The sequence below is a fragment of the Dermacentor silvarum genome, chromosome 3 (genome assembly GCF_013339745.2).
Source record: "Dermacentor silvarum isolate Dsil-2018 chromosome 3, BIME_Dsil_1.4, whole genome shotgun sequence".
In the NCBI taxonomy this organism is placed as follows: domain Eukaryota; kingdom Metazoa; phylum Arthropoda; class Arachnida; order Ixodida; family Ixodidae; genus Dermacentor; species Dermacentor silvarum.
In genome coordinates, this window is record NC_051156.1 from 104268625 (window position 1) to 104289780 (window position 21156).

Genomic DNA, 21156 nt, shown 5'->3' on the forward strand with positions numbered 1-21156 from the left:
ACACACGTTTAGCAAACACGAACACTTCCAGGCTTCAAGTTATTTTTTGTGCCAGAACTTGTCGGTGGTCGTAAGAACTTGGCGACCGCATCGATTGGATGGGAGGAGAGCTACTTCCAGTAATCTTCGATTGTTAAAACGTTCTTAAAGGACTAGGCAGTACAAGACACCATAGTTACCTCGCCCCACACGTGCTGTATAGCTTCCGGCAGACTGTACTCCTCGTAGTAATTAAGACGTGCCCGCACACCTGTCAAGGTGCGCATAACGGTCAGTAAATGCTACAACAGTCATAACCAGGGAAGTAAGCATTTAGTGACATCGCTGTATGGCGTGCAGCACTTCGAGGACCGTACCAGTGTCCAACCCGTTAAGTCAGCGATAACGGTCTACTTAGGTGTGTCCACTATGTCACCGTAATTCTTTTCAAAGCACAGTACTCGCGATGTGCTCGACCGAGGGCATAAAACTTTAAGTTATATGGTTGACGGTCCCGAAACTGCACAATAGGTTCTGAAGAACGCCATTCTGGAGAGCTCCGAATTACTTTTTGACTAGCTGGAGTTCTTTAACGTATACCCAAAGCCCGGTACACGAGCGGCTTGCATTCCGCCCCCATCGGAATGTGGCCACCGCGGCTGGGAATCTAACCCTCGACCTGGTGCTCAGCTGCACAACGCCTTAGAGGGCGTAAAACTGAGCTAGTGATGTGAGCTGACAAAATGACTCAATCGATAATTACCGGGTGTAATCGCAAAAGGCACCACTTATCATTCGAAAAAAAAATGTGGTTCAGTTTGAAGTATTTGAAGTGGGCCACGAACGAGAACGGCGATGAAGTTTGCAGCAGCGGCTACAGAAACGTTACGAGACTTTCTAGCAGTTATTGCTAGGTTATTCAGTAGTGTGCTTGGGCTTTGTGCGCGTTGTGATAAGAAATAAGTAGAGAGAGATAACAGGGGGAGCGTGATCACCTATTGCCATTGTACGTAGGCACTAAGGTAATATATTAACATGATACGAGGCATTTGTGGAAGCTCGCGAGTATTATAGAGGAAAACGAAGCTGACGCTCACTCCTGCGTTTCTCTAAGCGTGAAACATTACAATTACCGTCTTAATTTTTCTTCTTTGAATACTTTTTATTTCATTTATTTTTCGAATTCTTTATTGCAGTCGCCCTTTATCTCTCCTTATCTAGACTGTCTTGGATGGTATGGAACTATGGATTCAGTTTGACGTCTCACTTACCCACTACTCTCGCTCTACTGGCATTTTTTTGTTTGCCCTTTTCCTCCTTTGCAATAGTTGCTGGTTTTTTGTTCCATCCTGCCGCTCAATTCTTGGGGTGTGTGTCATATAACTGGTTACGTGCAACATAATTGATGACTATCCTCATCATCAGATACATCAGTGTCATAATCATTATCCCTTACGGTTTTGCGTCCCTCCGTCTTGTGGCAATAATTGCCACTGCTTTCTCCGAGTTAGACGGAGAAGCCGAAGAAATGAAGCAGCGAAGGTTTCTCATCGTAGCATTGTGGATTGCGTCGACTGTTGCAAGAAGCGCCCAGGAGTGCAGGAGTGAGTACAAGAAGCTGCGGCCTACACACACCGCCTGTAAGCCGGCTAACAAGGAGTGCGCATTCAAGAAGAAGGGCGTCAGCGCGGCCGAGCGCCAGCTCATACTGAAGGCTCACAACGACTACAGGAGCATGGTGGCCATGGGCAAGCTCAAGGGCTTCCCTCAAGCCGCAAACATGCGGCAGCTCCACTGGAACGAGGAACTGGCCTCCGTGGCACAGGCCAAGGCCGAACAATGCACCGACGGCCGGGGAACCCTGAAACACGACTCGCCCGAAGACCGGTTCATCGCTCAATTCAATAAGACGGGACAAAACCTGGCTTTCCGGAGGAGCAATATTGCTTTCAACGGCACGGACTGGCCCACTCAGGTCAAGGCCTGGTTCGACGGGTACAGCCACTACTCGCCAAGCAACGTGAACAGATTCTCCCTTTCCTCGGAGAGCTCCGCGGGCCATTTTACCCAAGTCGTATGGGCGACGGTGCACTACGTGGGCTGTGGCTACGTCGACTACACCGTCGCCGGCGTCTCGGTGATGCCGCACATGCAGCTGTATGTCTGTAACTACGCTGGCGCCGGCAACGTCCTCACATTACCCGTGTACCAGGCCGGAGACGTCTGCTCCGCTTGCCCGAACGATACTGCGTGCATGAAGGATACAGGGCTGTGCACACTTAGTACGGTTAGTGGTGCGGCTGACAAAGGACGAGAGACGTCTTTCAAGGGTTCGCATACGCCTCACGAGGTGCCAGGCGCAACCGGAAAGCTTCCGAATAAGCCTAAACACCGTAGTGGCATGAGTGACGGAGGCTTCGCGTTTATTCGTAGAAATGGTGGGCCTAGAACACTTAGCCCGTCATGGCCCCTGGCTCCGTGTGTAATCGCTGCATCTTACGGAGCGTTTCACGGACAGCGCGCGTTGTTCACATAGATGAGAGGAAGTGGGTTATTCTGGCTGGTGTCACTTATCGTGGCACGTACGTGTATGACTTAGTATAGCGTGCATTGTGGTAACATGTATTGCTCCTTGGTGTTTTTATCGTTTTTCATAGTTGTTACGGTACCATATTGCGCAGTTGATACGGCGGCTAGTCACAATACCAAGCGAACAAATTGCCAGTAGGCGACACCGGTGCCATCACAGTGCACTGGCTGATTCTCGCAGTAAGTACAATGCGGATTGCGAAACGTTCAGGATACACACACACACACACACACACACACACACACACACACACACACACACACACACACACACACACACACACGCACACACACACACACACACACACACACACACACACACACACACACACACACACACACACACACACACACACACACACACATATATATATATATATATATATATATATATATATATATATATATATATATATATAATATATATATATACGTTTTACTGTAACGACGGCATATCAGCGAACATAAATATTGAGTACACAATGTTTTCACAATAAAAAAAGCCCCTCCAAGGACAGCCTAGGTTAGCAAGAAAAAGAGAGGACAAGGCCTCTTATACCCATACACTCAGCTGCAGAATGTAAATGTAATTGAAAAATAAGTTTATATCTGGATACACAAACTGAAAGGGTGCTTCGTAAGTATTCAGGGAAATTTTGTCACGCAGTAAAACGCCCTCAAGTATGAGAGTCACCAGAAGCAGTGATGAATAAACACAGAACCAGTCACTATAGGACAGCTGAGCTACTTGATGAAATTAACTTTCGTAGGGCGAAAAGCACCGGAATGAATTAAGTCATATATGATCGATAGAAAAGCAGACATCCGAAGAGTTAGAAGTCCAGTCAAGAGTTGGCAAATCACAACAAAACCTTGATTTTATAGATATTGTGAAGCACCAGTTGCAGCGACAGTGCTTGTAGGAGCGTTATAAAAATTAAGAAAAAGAAAAGAAAGGAACATATTACGCTAGAATTGTTCGTACAAGAAAATTTAAACCAATCCTGATGCTGGACATATCATTAGGGAAGTCGGTTAACGAATGCCAAGGAGCACTTACGAGCGAAAAAATTTGAGAATTCGGCCCCAAATCATATAACAGACTAGCCAAAACACGATGCTGAAGTATTCGGTGTTGTAGTAGTGGAGGGGATCTGAGGATTCAATTTCAATCACTTGGAAGTTTTTTCAACGGATACCTAAATTTAGGTATACGAGCGTTATTGCCTGCCCGTCCTAATTAAGATGCGGCAGCTGATACCGGGAATTGAACCCGTGGCCTCGTGAGGCTTATCAGCCGAAAGCCACAGCTAGTGAGACACCACGGCGGGTACAACAAAGGTTTGAAGACCTAAACCAGCAAAGTGCAGAGGTAGGTTAGTAGATTTTCACGTAGACGACTAAATAATTGTTATTGTTCTATAGTTTGGCAAGGCATTAAGAATATATTGCTAGTCAACCTCTTCAAGCATTGTAAAAGCATATTTATTTGCCTTATGGTACACAGATCATGGAAAGGAAACACTCAAACGAATGAATGGGAGCGCACGCGGCAGACCTTGTCAGTTATTAACGTCAGCTTACCATTAGCACGAAAAGAAATCTAAGTATACAATCAGCACGTTATAGCACTGCTACAACTAGCCTACAGAGTTCGAACTTGGATGATAGCAAGACGTTGAGAGGAAACTAAAGAAAGCTGAACGAGCGATGGGAAGCACACTGGTATATAGGCACACCCGTCATGAGACATGAAGAGGCCAGTAAAGAATAGAGAGAAAAATGGCGTAGCTATCAATATGGTTGAGATTAAGAAGCAGAAGCTGAGTTTGGCCGCTAGTGTAAGCCATAGAGCATATAACCGGCGGTAACAGATTGGGTGCTGAGGGATCTGGGAAGAGTGATGCTGTCAATGAATGCAGAGCGTTAGGCGGTCTGATGAGCTCAGAGAATTTGCAGGAACTGGATGGATTCGGCTGACGCAAGACAGGAGTAATGGGTGATCGCTGGTAGGTGGCCTTCGATCGTTATGCGCTGTACATGAAGTAGGTTTGCGATGGTGAGATGACGCTCCGGTGGTTGTATCGAGGCGAAATTTAAGCGCGTTAGAGGACACCGACGAAGCGAGTGGACGTACAGAAGCGTTTGCATGTGTACTCGCTTCATCCATGTTTTCTAATGCGGTTGAAGGTTCTAGAACATAACTTATCTACAGAGCCCAACTTTTACGCTCGTGTATTTGAATACTGGTATGACAGGCAGACTTGTATGGCTATGAATTCAGCAATATTTCGTTGAATGCTCTTTTAGCTTTTTGAATTGAAGTTTATTTTACCACATAAGTTCACTGATGTACATAAAGGGTGGGGATGGCGGGATAAAAGCTGCATACCGGCAGCTTGACTGGTCCCACCTCCCCGTGAACAATAGGCAGCAACATGCAACATATTCATTGTACATACTTGTGGCAAGATAAAAAAATACATACATACATACATACATACATACAGCAAGATCAGAAATGTATGTATGTATGTATGTATGTATGTATGTATGTATGTATGTATGTATGTATGTATGTATGTATGTATGTATGTATGTATGTATGTATGTATGTATGTATGTATGTATGTATGTATGTATGTATGTATGTATGTATGTATGTATGTATGTATGTATGTATGTATGTATGTATGTATGTACATACAGCAAGAGCAGAAATGTTTCGGCCGCGGCGGTCGCATTTCGATGGAGGCCAAATGCAAGAACGTCCGAGTGCTTGCGTTGTAGTGCACGTTAAAGAACCCCAGGTGGTCAAAATGAATGCGGAGCCCTCCACTACGGTGTGCTTCATAATCAGAACTGGTTTTGGCACGTAAAACCCCAGAAAGAAGAAGCAGAAATGTCACAACTTTAAGAGGGTAAATAATAGTTTTCAAGTGACACACAAAAAAAATTTAACATTCACAAAAGTATTTGCAAGAAGGTGTTTTTGGATACATGACGTATGTTTACATCACTTAGTTCGTACTTGTTAAGCGTTGAGGGAAGACAGTAGTAGGACAGTGTTTGAAGGCCGCAATTTGTGCGTGGGCGCGGAACTGCCCAGTGTTCAGTGTATCGATTCTGGCGAAAAGCTGGATTCTGTTGCATGCGTGCGATGTTTCTGATATGAGTAATACCCTTAATCATATCATGTTTAAAAGAACATATAAGCTGATACTCGTAAAGGTGGTCTCCTCGTAAAAATTTTAACTTCCGGAATACATCACGTGTATGTGCATTGTAAGGCAAGTCTGAAATAGCACGTAAGGCATTCTTTTGGAGTGAAACTAAATTACCTAACGATCTTTTAGTACTATTTGATCAAACGAGGTGACAATAGCGCAGGTGAGGAGCAAATAGGGCGTTATAAGTCATAAGTTTCTGCGGTATTGGTAGTAACCTCCGGCACCTGCACAACATACCTAAAACTTTACTAAGTTTATTTTGTATTCCGATCATGAGTGCTTTCAACTAGAGATAAAAAGTAGACATTAAACTTGTTCGCTAGAGCTTCATCTTTAAGAAATTCGTTTCCCACCTTAAGGTCGTTAATTGTACAGACGGCTTGCCGTGATGTGATAACCGAATTCAGCCTATTCCAAGTCTGCTTTGCATCAACGATGCCATCAAACATGGAGTAGTAATAGTAATGTTTAGCTTGTTTTCGCAGTTTAGTAAGGTTATTTCGGTATTGTTTAAACTTCTTCAACGCATCTGGGTCACGGCTGTTCACAAACGCATGGTACAGTCGATTCTTTTCTTTTATCATCTTGATTAGCTGAGAGGAAATCCATGGCTTGCTTAGGCTTTTTTGCATGCGTGTAGGGAAATTTTTTTGGGGTATATTGAGCACAAGATATTAATGAAGCGGTCGTATGCCTTATCAGGCGATGAACAGGAGAATATGGCATCTCAGCTCAGCGAGCTTATTTTGTCACGAAAGCAAGAAATAGATTGTGAAATTATTTCTCGGAAATAACTGTCTGATTTCTCTGAGCGCATTTGTTTAATTTATACAGTAGTAATTACGCAAATTCGCGAATGATCACTAGTAGTTATACTAATGGGACCATGGTGCAGTAGGTCAGCAGAATTTGTGATAAATAGATCTATCAAGGTTGCTGTGGTAGCTGTGATACGAGTTGGGGTAGTTATAACGTTTGAAAGGCAGTGCAAAAGATGTAGATTGGACAGGTGAGTTTGTTTGTTTGTGGTTGTGAGCATGTCAATATTCAGGTCACCTGCGAGTAGTAATGTGTAATTGTTATCATGAACAAACCAAAGAATTCATCTAAATATTGAAAAAAAATTGTTGATGCTATACTGTGAGGAGGTCTAATAGACAACAGTGAAAAGGAAGCTTTGGAACTTTAAAAACCTAACTTCAAAGTCTTCACAGTATCGATACCATTCATCAATACACTCATAGCTGATACTTGTTTCCACATATATGCATACACCATCACCTCTAGTTTCTCTGTTTATGTCGACCACATTATAACCGTCAATATGCACAATATCGATATCGTTGCGGTACCAAGTTTCAGTTAGCATAATGACTCAAAATTTAAAGTTAAATTCATCCAGAAAATTCCACAATTTGTCTTCTTTAGAACGGGCTGACTGTATGTTCAATTGAAGGAAACTCAGAGTCGATACATGCTGATCCGCGATAATCGTACTTAATTCAGAGGGACTAGTACACTTCGGGACCTTTTTAAAGCAATAATCCTTAGCAAAACAAGAACACTGTAGAAGGGATGAATAAACGAGTGCAACACTGATGCACTACAGACTGTAAAATATACAAGATTGATCAAAAGGGCAAGGTTAATAAATGGAACTCGTGTCTCCAACAGTTGTTTAGGGTGCAGATACATAAAGGCACTATCAGATGCATTGGCTGGGTGCATAACCACAGCGGTTCGGGAAATGTATGTGGCTCTTTGAAAAAACTCACCTTTAACTCTCCTAAAAAATATGGGAAAGACCAAGAATAGCCATCGGTTCTTCGAATGTTCTTCCGCCATTTTATCTGCGGGCACCGTGACATAAGTGGTGTCGAGTATGAACAACCTAATTCACCTTGTCCAAGTCCGCGTCACAGGCAACATGTAGGACAGATGATCTTTCAGACTTGCGCATCAGGATCTTTCGCTGTGACACTCAAACAAGCTTCCATTCTTTTTCACGCCTCAGTTGCCGAGCTTTATCCAGAAGGTGCTTATTTTAAACACAGAGGAGCTCACTGATATATATATATATATATATATCAGGCGCGTAGCCAGGGGGGGGGCTGATGGGGCTTCAGCCCCCCCCGAAATTTTTTCGTGCCGGCATACACCGCCGACCAAAACTACCACCGACGCCGCGAATAATAATAATAATAATAATAATAATAATAATAATAATAATAATAATAATAATAATAATAATAATAATAATTTATTTCCCATGAAAAGAATTACCTGGCGGGGTTCTGGATAAAAAGTTGCACGCAGGCAACTTGACTAGCCCAAAAACTCATCAAAGGCAACAGAAGGCGTCGGGCGCTCACATGTGAGTAAACAGATGGGAAGGTGTCAATTTACAAAAAAAAAATGTGTATACGAGACAGGTAGTAATACACTTTAACAATCAGAAAAACAAGTAGTCTGCATTACTAAGGAAATATTGAATTTATACATGAGCATTATAGATTACACAAAGAAAGTCTTATTATACGAAAACAGGAAGAAAATAGGAAAAAAAAAACCTAACATAGCACTATATTCAGTGCAGCATAGACTAAAGCAAATAAAGGAGGGAGAAGTCATACAGGATTGCATATGAATAAACTCATTAAACAAGAAGGATTAGTTTGACTGAAAGTAGTTGTGCAGGCTGCATAAGGACAGAAGGTCTATTTCTCGTAAGGCGAGGTTATTGAGTAAGGTCGGAAGTGTATGTCGAAGCATTTGTTGGCCATAATTCGTTCATGAGTGCGGAATGTTCCATTGTTCAGGTGTCCTAGTGTCATAGGCTGCGACATGTTCGTGTAGGCGAGCTATGTTCAATCATTCTGCATTCTCTCTACAATGTCTTTTTCACGCTCGAAAGACATTTCGGCACGAACATTGCGAACAAGGGCTGGATTTCGTGGCACCTGGGGTCACGAAACGCAAGGATCCGAGCACAAACTTTCAAGGGCTTTTCGATAGCGAGCGGGCACGTTGCGGCATCTCGCAGCAGCCGCGGAATCTACGGAGCGCATGGATTTCAATTCCGAAACTTTATGGGTGTAAAGTTCTCATAAACTTTTGACGCGAAAGGTGCACTGACATTTCCATAGGCGTGCTTTAAAAGATTTTCAATTCTGGAACTTTATGGGGTTAATGCTGTTATAAACTTGGACGAACATGCGTGCACTGGAGCCCTCGTGTCCAAGCCGTTCCAGAAATGAAAGCTCGCGCTCGCAATCTTCCACAAACACGAAAATCCTAAATATTACCGTGACTGTGAGCTAGCAGCTGATAATTTTCTCGAAACATTTTCAGGACGCGTGCCCAATGTGATCGATCAGCTGGACCAGGGCAGGCAAAGTAAAATTTGAGAAAACAGGAGAAAGGAAATGGCCTATTATTGAGTAAATTCTTTTTGCGGGCTACAAGGTCTGGCTCTCGTTGGCCACAGGGACAGTGGCCCTATGAATTTAAGCATAGGCCCCGCTAAAAGTACAAGTATTTTCAAAGCGCTTCTCCGCATGCGAGCTGATTGTGGAAATACATATCTGAAGAACCATTTGGAAAGTTGCCCCAGTAATGCCTCGTATTTAAGCCCAGATGCACAAAACCAAATTATAGAAGTTTGTGGCGAAATTATCAAAGAAAGCCTAGTTGCAAAAGCAGGCTGCTTGTCCATACTTCCTGTCGAAACGACGGACATCGCCGGAATCGAACAGTCTACTGTTTGTGCAAGGTACCTAAACAGTAAACAAGGATGCCAACGACATCGAGGGAGTGTTTTAGGTTTTATCACCGGAATAGATGCCCTCTACCTTTGCGACTGCAGGTTCTGTGTAAATGTGTACAAACTGTTCCAGATTCTAGTCACCCTTCCAGTGACCACTGCCAGTGCAGAGAGAATATTTTTTAACAAGAGTTTACTAAACAACTACTTGCGCTCTACAGTGTATGTGGAACGCATGGTTAGGCTGGTGCTTCTATACACCCACAGAGACGTCGGCATCAACGTGTCCGAAGTCATTGACCGCTTCGCTCAACTTCCCCGCCGAGAGAAGTTTGTCCTTTAGATAGCGAAGCAGCAAAAATCAATGCAAGTAAAAACTCTGTTCCTTCAGGTCCATAAGCTCGTAATTATGAAAACGTATGACTGTTCGTTAGCTTTTAAAACCGCAGAAATTTTATCCTTTTATTCTAGCAGTTAGCATCATGGTCAAAATTATCATGCCAATACGAAAATTACGAGGACATCAATAACCAATTTTGACCGACCTTGCTCATTGAAAGCCCGGTCCACGCGGCGTTTGCCAAAAACACACTCGGATATTAGGTAGTAACTTGCCGCATCATCTGTGGCTTTCGTTTGTCCTTTTCTGTCCGTTTTACCTACCTGCTTTTATTTCTTTTTTTAAACGAAGCAAAACCCTCCTTTAATTTTGGGTGCAGAATAATTGATGCCGCTGTGCAGGCAGTTAAATTACACATTTTCGTACTGATTTTTGCATTATTACTCTCTTATTCTACCTGTATGGTGCTGTCGCGACCACTGCATGACCCGAGTACATATCACGATTTCTGCGATCATTGTTTTGTTCTTGCCTAGATCATCTGTCTTTCTGTGCGCAAGTTTCTGTGCGTATCTCTGACTCCGCAACGTGCTTATTTGTCTTGTTTGACGCACAATATACAGTGACGTTTGCTTAAATACGCAGATTTATTGGAGACTTAGACGTCTAAGTCTCCAATAAATCTGCGTATTTAAGCAGATACGTACGTATATTTAAATATCTTGTTGCGAGGTGTTGTGTATACAAGCAGTGAACTTTGTTTCCAGCGACTCTTTTTTGCCCTTTAGCGAGTTGTATCTTCGCATTTGTATATTCCATTCTATCTTCGCATTTCTAATGTATATTTTGCAGAACTCCTACTTTTATGCGACTGCCACAGATACGATGATGAGAGGATTGCCCTTCGGACGGCTTTAGGGCACTTAGACGACAGGCCATTTACGGAGGAAAAGATCTTGGGCGCGTGGCCTCGTGCGTCTGCTATGTGCAGGGCTACAAAGGCGCTGCTGTGTTTTTTGAAGTGCACAAACCTGTATGACCGCCTTTGACGAAACTCCGCGATGAACGCTTAACTGTAAATATGCAACGTGTGAACTGTGAACTTCTCTCTTCCTTCTCTTTCAATCCCTTCTCCCCCTTCCCCCGTGCAGGGTAGCCTACCGGGCTCAGCATAGTTAACCTCCCTGCCTTTCCCTTATGACTTCTCTCTCTCTCCTACTTTTTATTTGTATTCACAGTTGCGAGTATAATCTCGGTGTAACTACAATACACGACCGGTAACAGCTGCTCCTGCGCAATCTATTGCAACTGGGGACAGCGTCATTGAGGTTTTTTCCTGGCCGTTGCATATGTGCAAAAATGTAAACAAGGTTCTTGAATGACGAAGATTCATCAAAATATTTGTCCTCAACTTATTCATTTCATGGCCTTTACGTTCTTCATATCAGCTGTATACACTGCTTTGCTGGTTTCGAACTGATATAGTTCTAATGTCCGTGTGATATTTTTTTTTCCTTATTAAATAAAAAAAAAACACGGCCGCATTGATATCAGTTATTTCTGCCAGAATTTTTAGGACATACGAATATATTCTTTTGTGAAAAAATGCATATTTTACTTGACAGTGCGTAGCGTTCAATAATTCATTTGCAGCATCTTATATACTATATGGCATTGGCAATGCAGTTATTATTCATGTATTTGATCCCTCGACAATTTCTATGAGGAGGAGGCCGCGCTGCAACCTGAGCCCCCCCCGAACAAAATTTCTGGCTACGCCACTGATATATATATATATATATATATAGGATTAGTCTCTTCAAAGCCCAGGGTACTAGTAGTTAACTTGGTGTTTCGCGCAGCAGAGAGTACTCTGTCTCGTGCAGACTTAGTCGAAAACTTTATGATAAGATTTGGTTTGTTCTTGTCTTGAGAAGGGAACACGATGTACTACATCAATTTCGTTGTCGGTGACACTTGTGTCTATACATGTGGCAATCTGTCCAACGTTTTTTTTAATTTTTTCAGATATTCAGTTGCGACTAACGGTAGTACTTTAACCTCGAAGTTCACGTTCCTGCTGTTTTGCTGCAGCTCAAATATTTCTTTCCTTGCTTCCTTCAGATCGTTATTTAGTTGCCCATTTTCTCTTTTACATCGCTCATTTTCAGCCTCCACTGCAGTGAGCTCGCGACGGAACGCATCAACTTCTTTGTTGAATTGTTCAAAGCCATCATTCATAAAGCCAAAGGAGTCACGAATGGGTCCAAGTTCACTGCGAACATCTGCACTTGAGTTAGCAACACCACCGACGACATATCTCGTGTCAGTCGCAAACGCCTCAAGCTTAGCTGTCAGGTCTACCAACACTTTAGTGACTTCATTAATAGCACCTGGCTGGCTATCAGCAAGAGACTTCGCGACACCGCGCCGGCTTCCACTGCCTGAAGCTTCCATACCTTAATTAAAGGTTGCACTGATATAGCATATACGACACTCTAATGAACGGTAATCACAAGGTTAAAGCAGTACAACACTCGTGGCAGCAACAGCGACGACAGGAGAGGAGCTATAACTACAGCACAAAATAAGAAATGCCACCAACGTGTAAACATCCAGACAAGTTGATTAAATGACGTGCGTACATCGTTAAGCAGAAGCGCCGATCTGTAGTTATTAATAATGAACCTCGATGCGCGGGCGTTGTAAAATGAGACCTCGCCGAGCATACCGAATAGCGTGGCATTCCGTCTTGACATTTTCTCCCTCTCGGCTTTGATTCTACGTGAATTTATTGCGCACTCACGCTCTCGACGGCGCTGCTACTGCGATCGGATGACTACGCCGGCGAACTGGGCTTTGTATCCCACACATGGACTATGACAGACGCATGACCACGGAGTCACGATGAAGACATTCACGTCGTCGCATTTTGCGCAACCAGTGACACGGAACGTGTGTATTCATGGGCCCTTCAAATCAGACGAAGTTTGACAACGGCGCAAGAATGGCAGTGCGAGAGGGTTCACTGTTCGGCAGGCAAAGGGCCAGGTGCCGAACTCGCCACATGCTGTGGTGACGTGCATGAAGGTGTCATTAGTGACCCAATATAAATGAGAAAGCGCTCGTTAGACGGTGCTCGCAGCAAGGAACGCGCAGGTAGCTGAAGAAACCATCGACTGCCGTACAGCGTACATCGCTCAGCGGTATCATGAATAAGGCTGGGATGCTGGCGTTTCTGGTGGTGTCGGTGCTGCTTACTGCATCATGTTCGCGTGAGTAACTAAAATTATGTGCGGTCATCTGGACTGGCACTGCTTTTTGCAATGGAGATACAATTTTCTGGTGGGCAACGTAACGGATTACGTAATCAGTAAATACTCCGAAAAATTAATTACATTGCATCACAACGTAATCCAACGTGATGCATTACGTTGCATCACAATTTATTCGTTGATTAGTATGACATTTATGTCCACTTCAGGGCGATGATGTCTCTCACAGCGATCTCCAATACACTGTTCTTGCGTCAGTCGGCTCAATTTGAGGTCTTCAAATTTCCTTTTTTTTCTTCACACGACCTAATTTTCTGCCGTCTTCTACTGCGCTTCCTTTCTCTTGGCACCCATCCTGTAATAGACCCCTATTTACCTGCTTTACGCATTACATGGCCAGGCCGACTCCAGTTCTTCCTTTTGGTGTCAACAAGGATATCGGCTACACCCGTTTGCTCTCTAATCCATACCGCCGCGCATCTGTTTCTTGGCTATCATTTTTTATTGCAGTGCTCGCTGCAGGTATCTCAGCTTCGTCTCAAGTTTCTTTGCAAAACCTCCAAATTTCAAGCTCCACATCCACAGGCTACCGTTGGCACAATGCACTGATTGTTGGCTTTTTAAGGAAACAAACAATACATTGTGCCATATGCGCCCCAACCCGTTCTTATTTGTCTGCAAGAAGCGGAGAGAGAGAGAGAGAGAGAAAGAGAGAGAGGAAGCACAGGGAGCTTAGCCAGATGCACGGTTCCAACATCGGCTTGTAGCTGTTTAATAGTACGGATGTGGAGCTGTTCGATGTTCACCTACCAGCTCGCCCAACTTTCTGTTCTGAGGAAGTTTTCAGCATGCTACCTTGCACGTGGGAGAGAGAAAAAAAATGGTTTAGGAAGAATGGCGGAGGAGACACACATACACACGCACAAAGAAAATAACGAGGAAGTATACTATAGGCGTTCGATGAGCCCGGGGTTCGCAAAAGAGCATTATATTGCTTTCGTGACCTTCCTACAGTGTGATCGATCACTTCTATCACACTTACAGAAAGGGGGTTTCTTAAAACTAACTTCGGAGTGCATCTGCGCGTCGCTCATATGATGACCCCCTGAAAGGTCACGAGGCTCTTTTCCCAAGGGGGCAACTACGGCCCTTTTGTGAAACAATTTTTACGGTGTATGCGTTACTTTCAAAGCGAGAGTCGGAATCATATACCTCCAGACGGTCGACTCATCACGACAGAGGCCCGTCGTCCAATTTGATGAGCACAGCGGTGAGTTAGCGTCTGTGCACGCAAAACTGCGGGCACTAAAACAGAATGTGACTGATAGTTTCATTTTCACCGCAGTGGTCACAAGCTGCAGTGTCGGTCAGCCCTATGTCGAAAGCCTAGGTTTCAGTGAACGCTACGCCCAACCATAGTCCGCGTGAAATGGTCGCGTTATTTGTTTGCCAATTTCCTGCTATAGTATACGGATCATTTGTGACTATTTGACCGAAATAAGTTTACCCTTCCACACCTGTGAAAGGGTGACTACTAACTACAAATTCTAGTTATTTTGTCACTCTATTGTATATTACCTACGTGTTCCGAATCCTCCACTCTACCCCAAGACTTTGCCGTTTAAGGGTTCCAATAATATGTCGCAAGTCATATCCAGTATTCCTAAACAGGAAAATGCCACCGGCAAACCATCGGTTGCTCAGGTATTTCTCGTTAGCCCTTCTAATACATGTTGTTGTTGTTGTTGTTGTTGTTGTTGTTGTTGTTGTTGTTGTTGTTGTTGTTGTTGTTGTTGTTGTTGTTGTTGTTGTTGTTGTTGTTGTTGTTGTTGTTGTTGTTGTTGTTGTTGTTCTTCTTCTTGTTGTTGTTGTTGTTGTCAGTAAAAATAAAATAAAGTGCGCAGGAGTGCAACAAAAGCAGAACAAACTTGCGTAAATGAAGCAGTGCTGAACGTGGCATTATTGTTGAACTTCATTATACAAAGGCATACCGTGCTTAGAGCATGCGGTTAAGGGTTAGTATATTTTTGTTCGTGCAACTCATCGCCAGACGCACCCGCCGCGTTGACTCAGTGGCGATGGCGTTCTGTTGCTGAGCTCGAGATCGTGGGTTCGAGCCACAGCTCCACTCTGGTGGAGCCGGAATGCAAAAAAAATAAAAAAAATACCTGTGCACTTAGGTGCAGGATAAAGCGATTAGTCCGAGGCCCCCACTACGCCGTTCCTCGTAGCTACAGATGTGCTTCGCCTTAAACCTCGTTATTTGATTCTGATTGTCAGACGCAAAAGAACGGAGAATCGCATTTGCGTTGCACATGTATTCGTGTAGCGCGCTGCATGAGCACACGTGGTCGGTGCGTGTTTTCTGCTGTTTCAGATGCCAAGTGTACGAGACTCGTGCCCGCAGCGTTGGTGAGTCAAAATTGTAAAACGCCCTTGTTCCAGCTACAAGTGTCGATAATGCATCACTCCATGTCCATCAGTTACACGAGTGCCTTGTATCTTTGAGGCATGGTGGGTAGAACAGGGGGCCCTATAAAGTAAAGCTATTTCAAAATTTTCGATTTCAATTCTGCAATCAGCCCACCACGATTGGTCGAAACATTTTCGGACCACTCCCTACTTCGCCTGTCTGTCACGCGACGTCACGAAAACCGCGCTAGCTACCCATCTGATATAACGTGTACACACTGATTAAACCGCAAAAAAGAAATAAAATTATTCCTGAATCGATGCCTTTTGCACCATTAGCCCTATATGCTATTGGTACAATGTTTTCGGGCTGCGCCCACTTCGCCTGTCTGTCACGCGACCTCGCAAAACCGCGAAAACTCACTGCGTCAAAGTGACGCGTGTACGCGAAAAAACTGCATTAATATGCCGAACAAAACTGCAAAATTTTCTGAATAGCCACAGACTGCCACGTTCTGAAAGGAATAGAAGATGGCTGCCCGCCGATCGCTCAGGCCTTCGCTACTCGCAGCTGCCGGTGAGCATGTATTTATTTGCGCATGATAAACCTTTTTGCGTGGCAGTAAAACGTTATCAAGCCCTTTCGGCATGCATACGACATCGCTCTGCCAACTCTTCCTTGCTGAGGATCCGTTTTAGCGGCATTCTTATCCTACCAGTGCACGCCGCCGCGATTTTCGACCAGCCACTGCAAGTTAAGTAAGGCGAAGCGGACCAATCGGAGAAGCCTTCTTCGTGCAGTTATCTATTTTGACTGTGCTGGCTCGGCCCTATCGAAACCCTCTCCACTGGAGCGTGCTCCTTGCCTCTTGTCAGCCAATTAGATAACAAACACCTCTCTATGCAGGCAATGTTATTGCTTTTGAAAGCGAACAAAGGTGACCTCCTATAAACGAGGAGAGTGTTTGGGTTGTTCAGAACTTCAGACAACACTGCGGGTCACCGCCCGATGCTTTCGTCGGTGGTTAAGTAAATTTGACGTCTGGAGATTGGAATAAAAACAATTTTGGAATAGCTTTACGTTATAGCGCCCCAGACTTCAAATCTTTTCCAATTCCCCCCCCCCCCCCCCCCCCAAAAAAAAAAAAAAAAAAATTAAAGCACCTAACATGAATAGAATACCAGTCCTGATTTCAGCGTGCATTAACTCCTTAGCAGTGGCATGACGACTGCAATAACAAATTCTGCTATCTCGACAGCAGCCATGGAGCCTCTCGTGCATCGGAATTCGAAGGTTGCGTGAAAGACGATGGCAGATGTTGAACAAGAGCAGTACTGAGAGCACAGAAGTCATGGCTTCACTATTTATAAAAAAGAAAGCAAAAAGAAACCCTGATAACTATTGTGCAGGAGTTCACGATATGATAAGATTTCAGATAAACGTCTGCGTTTTGTACAGCAATGATTTCTGTGAACTGACCATTTTCTGTTAAGTGTTTCGTTTGAACGAGCTTGTCTGCGCGGTAACGTTATTGCTTTGTTTGCTGGCTCTTGATGCGCAGACCCGGATTAAAGGTCGCCAGAGGCATTGCGTCTACACCTGCAGGAGCCTACGCCTGAGACAGGAGAGAGAGCCCGACGGAACTCGGTGCTGGGTGAGTAAATTCTCCTTGCGCACACAGGCACACAACTTCATGGAAGTGTGCCTAAGTTCTTACATAGCTTTTGAAGTTGATGAGGCTTTGTGCTTCTGCCCTTTACGATATTCTGCAAAACACGCGCTTTAGTTGTTGCCTAATTGAAATGCCACCCACACTTGTGTACTGGGCTGTTGTTCTCACAGTGTTTGAAAGTCTTATGACCATTTGATTTTAGAATGGAGTTATAGAGGAATGACAAAGGGCACAAAAAATTTACTACTACTTCAGGGAGGTAAGGCAGTCAAGTCCCGCAGTTCAGCCTATCGCTGACGGCGTTCTTCAGCTCTGCTCTGACGAAATCCGCCAGGTACCAGTGCACATGAACATTTCCCGCCTGAGTGACTACACGTGCTTAGTCGTGGATTACAGGGATGTTAACCTGGAGTTAGCCTTGCTGACTAACACGCATGGATGCTGTGGTAAAGGTGGAAATGATAGAAAAGTAGATGAATGTCGAACGCGAAACAAGATGGCATCGCACGTGCACTCGGTGTGCCTACGTTGTGACAGGCAGTTGTTTAAGCAACATCGTTGAAAGAAAATAACAATAGCCCTCTAATGGTTTTGTCAAAATATTTCTTTCGGTATGTCGGAGCACTAAAGGTGCTGTAGCAGAAGTGAACCAAGTAGGGTGCGAGAACATGTTGCCACAAGTGTCAAATCATAGCAGACCATAGAACAAGGACAGTACCAGGCAACAAACTACGGTGCTCGACCGGCTGACTGCTTTTTCGTGTATTGGCCAAATGACAATTTGTCTCTGCAACTTTCTGCATTATTCTGCAAATGAAATATATTAGACTGAAAAAGCACAGAAGCTGGTTGAGCATACCGTGTCTGGTTGTCCAACATAAAAAAATGGTAAGGCTGGCATAGATTGGTGTGGGTGACAGAGAATCACGTAACCTGTATGAAGCGTACTCACACAACTGCGTTCTTTTTTGTTACACGTGAACAGCCTTGAGCTTACCTAGCTCTGTTATCGATTGAATTTCACTGAAGCAACTTGCAAAAAGGCAGGAGTTTGGTATGCAAACAACGTCATCGTGGACCGATACGCCATTTCCTATTGTTACCACATGCACGGAGGCCGCCAGTGTCCCAGTACGCGTTGCACAGAAAGCTCCATACAAAAAAAAAAAAAAAGAAAAGAAATTGGATGACGCTTAAGCTTCGCCTTTAAGAGTAGAACGCGATAGCGTTATGGGGACCCGTTTTCATCGCAACGCGCGGCTGTAGGTCTGGTAGAAATGCTAGAAAAGGGGTTTGTGTTTTAGTTTCCTCGTGGCAGAATTAGGTTTCCTCGTACATTCAAATTACAATCCCACGCCGATTGCTAAACAATCCGACGGCGAATCCGACGCCGAATGGTGAAGTCGTACTTTACCATTTTTTCTGACGGATTTCACTGTGAGAAATTCAATTTTTGTTGACCAAAACCTTGCACTACGTGGAGGGCCTGCGCGGTCGGGGTGGTTGGGGATGATTTTCTCCGCCACCCGCATCGCACGCCGACGCCGGTTGCCGACGCCGGATTTTCTGTGACACGGGGCCGTTGCCCGTGTCAGAAATTGCCCAGAAACCATCGACTAGGATTGTCAATGTAAGCGAATAGCCGACTTCAAGAAAGCTATTCGTGTAGATAAATTTATGATGCCCTTGATGACGCATGTTTGTTGCCGCGATGATATTTATGCAACATTTGCTGTTTCATTGCGTGCGTGATTCCCCAGAGAACAGAGCCGTTAGGCAGCACATCTGTAGCGGTAGTAGAGGAGGTGGCTATACTTATTAGCCGATTCCTCACGCGCGTGTTCTCTCGAACAGCGCGAGCGCCGGCGTGGTAGGCGATTGCCATCCTCCTTACTCATTGCCCTCTCCGGCAGCCGCTGCAGGGGGAGAGGGAGGCGGGAGGGGGCTGCCTTTGCCGAGCGCTCCACCGGAGCAAACAAACTTTCAGACTCCCGGAAGCTCTCTCCCGACAGGATGTGCGTCTATATTAGCGGCGAGAAGTTGGAGTGGCGCCCTCTACGAATTAGCTTTACTTCAAATTACCGCCACTTAAAATTAACCGATGAAGAAAGCCCTAATTATGAGAAGCAGTTAAAGAAACAAGTGGTGCTGGTTGAATCTAAACTGCAGTGTGAGGTCCTCGTGTTACTGCCGAGCGTTTCTGCGAAGAAATGGAAAATTATATATTATACCATGAGCTACTCGTCATAAGCAAACACGTTTTAATGGGTTGAAATCAAGGTAAATGTAGCAGTCATATGTAGGTATGGTATCCTAACTGGATTCTTATGTGCTACGTTTTTGCGTTTATTCTTTTATTAGTCATGTGCTATTTATGCTTTTTTATTAGTCCCTCAATCAGCAAAGCCTTGCAAAGCCATTGCAAACACGAAATGGGCTGGCCTGAGCTCCTTCGGCTGGCACTGCAGCGTTGCCCTTGAGAAATAAACTGTCGTCTAGGAAATAAGCTCTTTGAATAAGTTTGCGCGAATGAAGACGTCGTAAAAATGTATTTGGGATGACCATCATAAATATACAAGCACAGGGAACGACAGCGAACGAACGGAAACACTGCAGAAGACGCCCGGACAGCGCCCCAACTGCAGCAGACGACAGGCGCGAGTCCGTGCCCTGACGTCATGCGAGCGGCGCTCGCAGCGCCTTTGTAGGTCGTTCTCGGGGCTAATAGCGCAATAACGTGGCCGTTTGGGCGTGTTGGTAAGGCATGACAATAACTTCAAGCGCACAACCAGACGAGGACGGTGAAAAGAAGACTGCGACACATGAAAAGTGCTCGTGTGTCGCAGTCTTCTTTCACCGTTACCGTCTGGTTGTGCGCTTGAAGTTATTGTCCTATAGCAGTCGGCTAACGCACACCACAGCTCAGTTGTGCGAGAACACGTGACCCTTGCGTTGGCGCCTTTGCACCGGTAGTGAAAATCCGACCAGCACCAACCGCCACGAAAGCGAGCGAAATAGCTTTAATATTCGCCATTTATTTTTGCTGTGGTAATTTGAATTTCATCGGCCATGTAAACAAATCGTTCCGATCTTCCTCCTTCCCTCTTCCTACTGCGCAGGTGCTGATCCGCCCGGGGATATGCAAAAAGGGCCTATGCGTGTCATGAAGAGTGATGCGGCTAAAAAAGAGGTGTGGCAACACGGCACCTTGACGCAGGCTGCGACGCAATCTTTTACACCCCGTCTGATTTCCAGGTGTGCATCGTGAAACGCCTGGCAGTGTCAGTCAGTTCTGGCCATTTTTACGCAATAAATATGTCCGTCTGTGCTGTATTTTTGCCTGATAACACTAAGTCTGTACACTGTAACACTACTTTCTACGCGATGTTATTCCATTCTTGCCACCTACTCCTTCGGGCTGGCCGATTCTAATGATATATTAGCTAATTGTGTTGCGGCTGTACTCTCCGTACTGCCTTTGCGGCACTGTAGAATATTTACCTGAGCTTTCGCTTCTCAGCTAGCCTCAACTGCGGTTGTTCGAATCGGAGCATGGCTGTGGTGCTCTGGTCATGTGACTTAGTCAGCAGTGATGCCAACTTAGCGGTTTCCCGCTGGATTTGAACGTCTCGTTCCCTTTCTTTCCCTACTTCTCTTTTTCTTCTTCACCGTTTCTTTCTTTCTTTCTTTCTTTCTTTCTTTCTTTCTTTCTTTCTTTCTTTCTTTCTTTCTTTCTTTCTTTCTTCTTTCTTTCTTCTTTCTTTCTTTCTTTCTTTCTTTCTTTCTTTCTTTCCTTTTGCAATGTTTAGTAGGCGCAAATGTTCCCTTGTGAGCAGCGGAATTTTGAAAGTTTTCAGGTCACGTTAGGTTGTTTTTGGCAGTAAAAGAATACACA

General features: G+C 44.5%; 1 protein-coding gene across 1 annotated transcript; it reads left to right on the forward strand.

Moving 5' to 3' along the window:
* Positions 1 to 1507: 1507 nt before the first annotated feature.
* On the forward strand, positions 1508 to 12087 carry LOC125944312 (CRISP/Allergen/PR-1-like). Its single transcript, XM_049664677.1, has 2 exons — positions 1508 to 2266; positions 12073 to 12087. Exons 1-2 carry the CDS (start codon positions 1508 to 1510, stop codon positions 12085 to 12087), a joined length of 774 nt encoding a protein of 257 aa, XP_049520634.1.
* The last annotated feature ends 9069 nt before the right edge of the window (positions 12088 to 21156 follow it).

Coding starts and splice junctions, on each gene's coding strand:
- LOC125944312 (XM_049664677.1), top strand. CDS start 1,508: ATGAAGCAGCGAAGGTTTCTCATCGTAGCATTGTGGATTGCGTCGACT.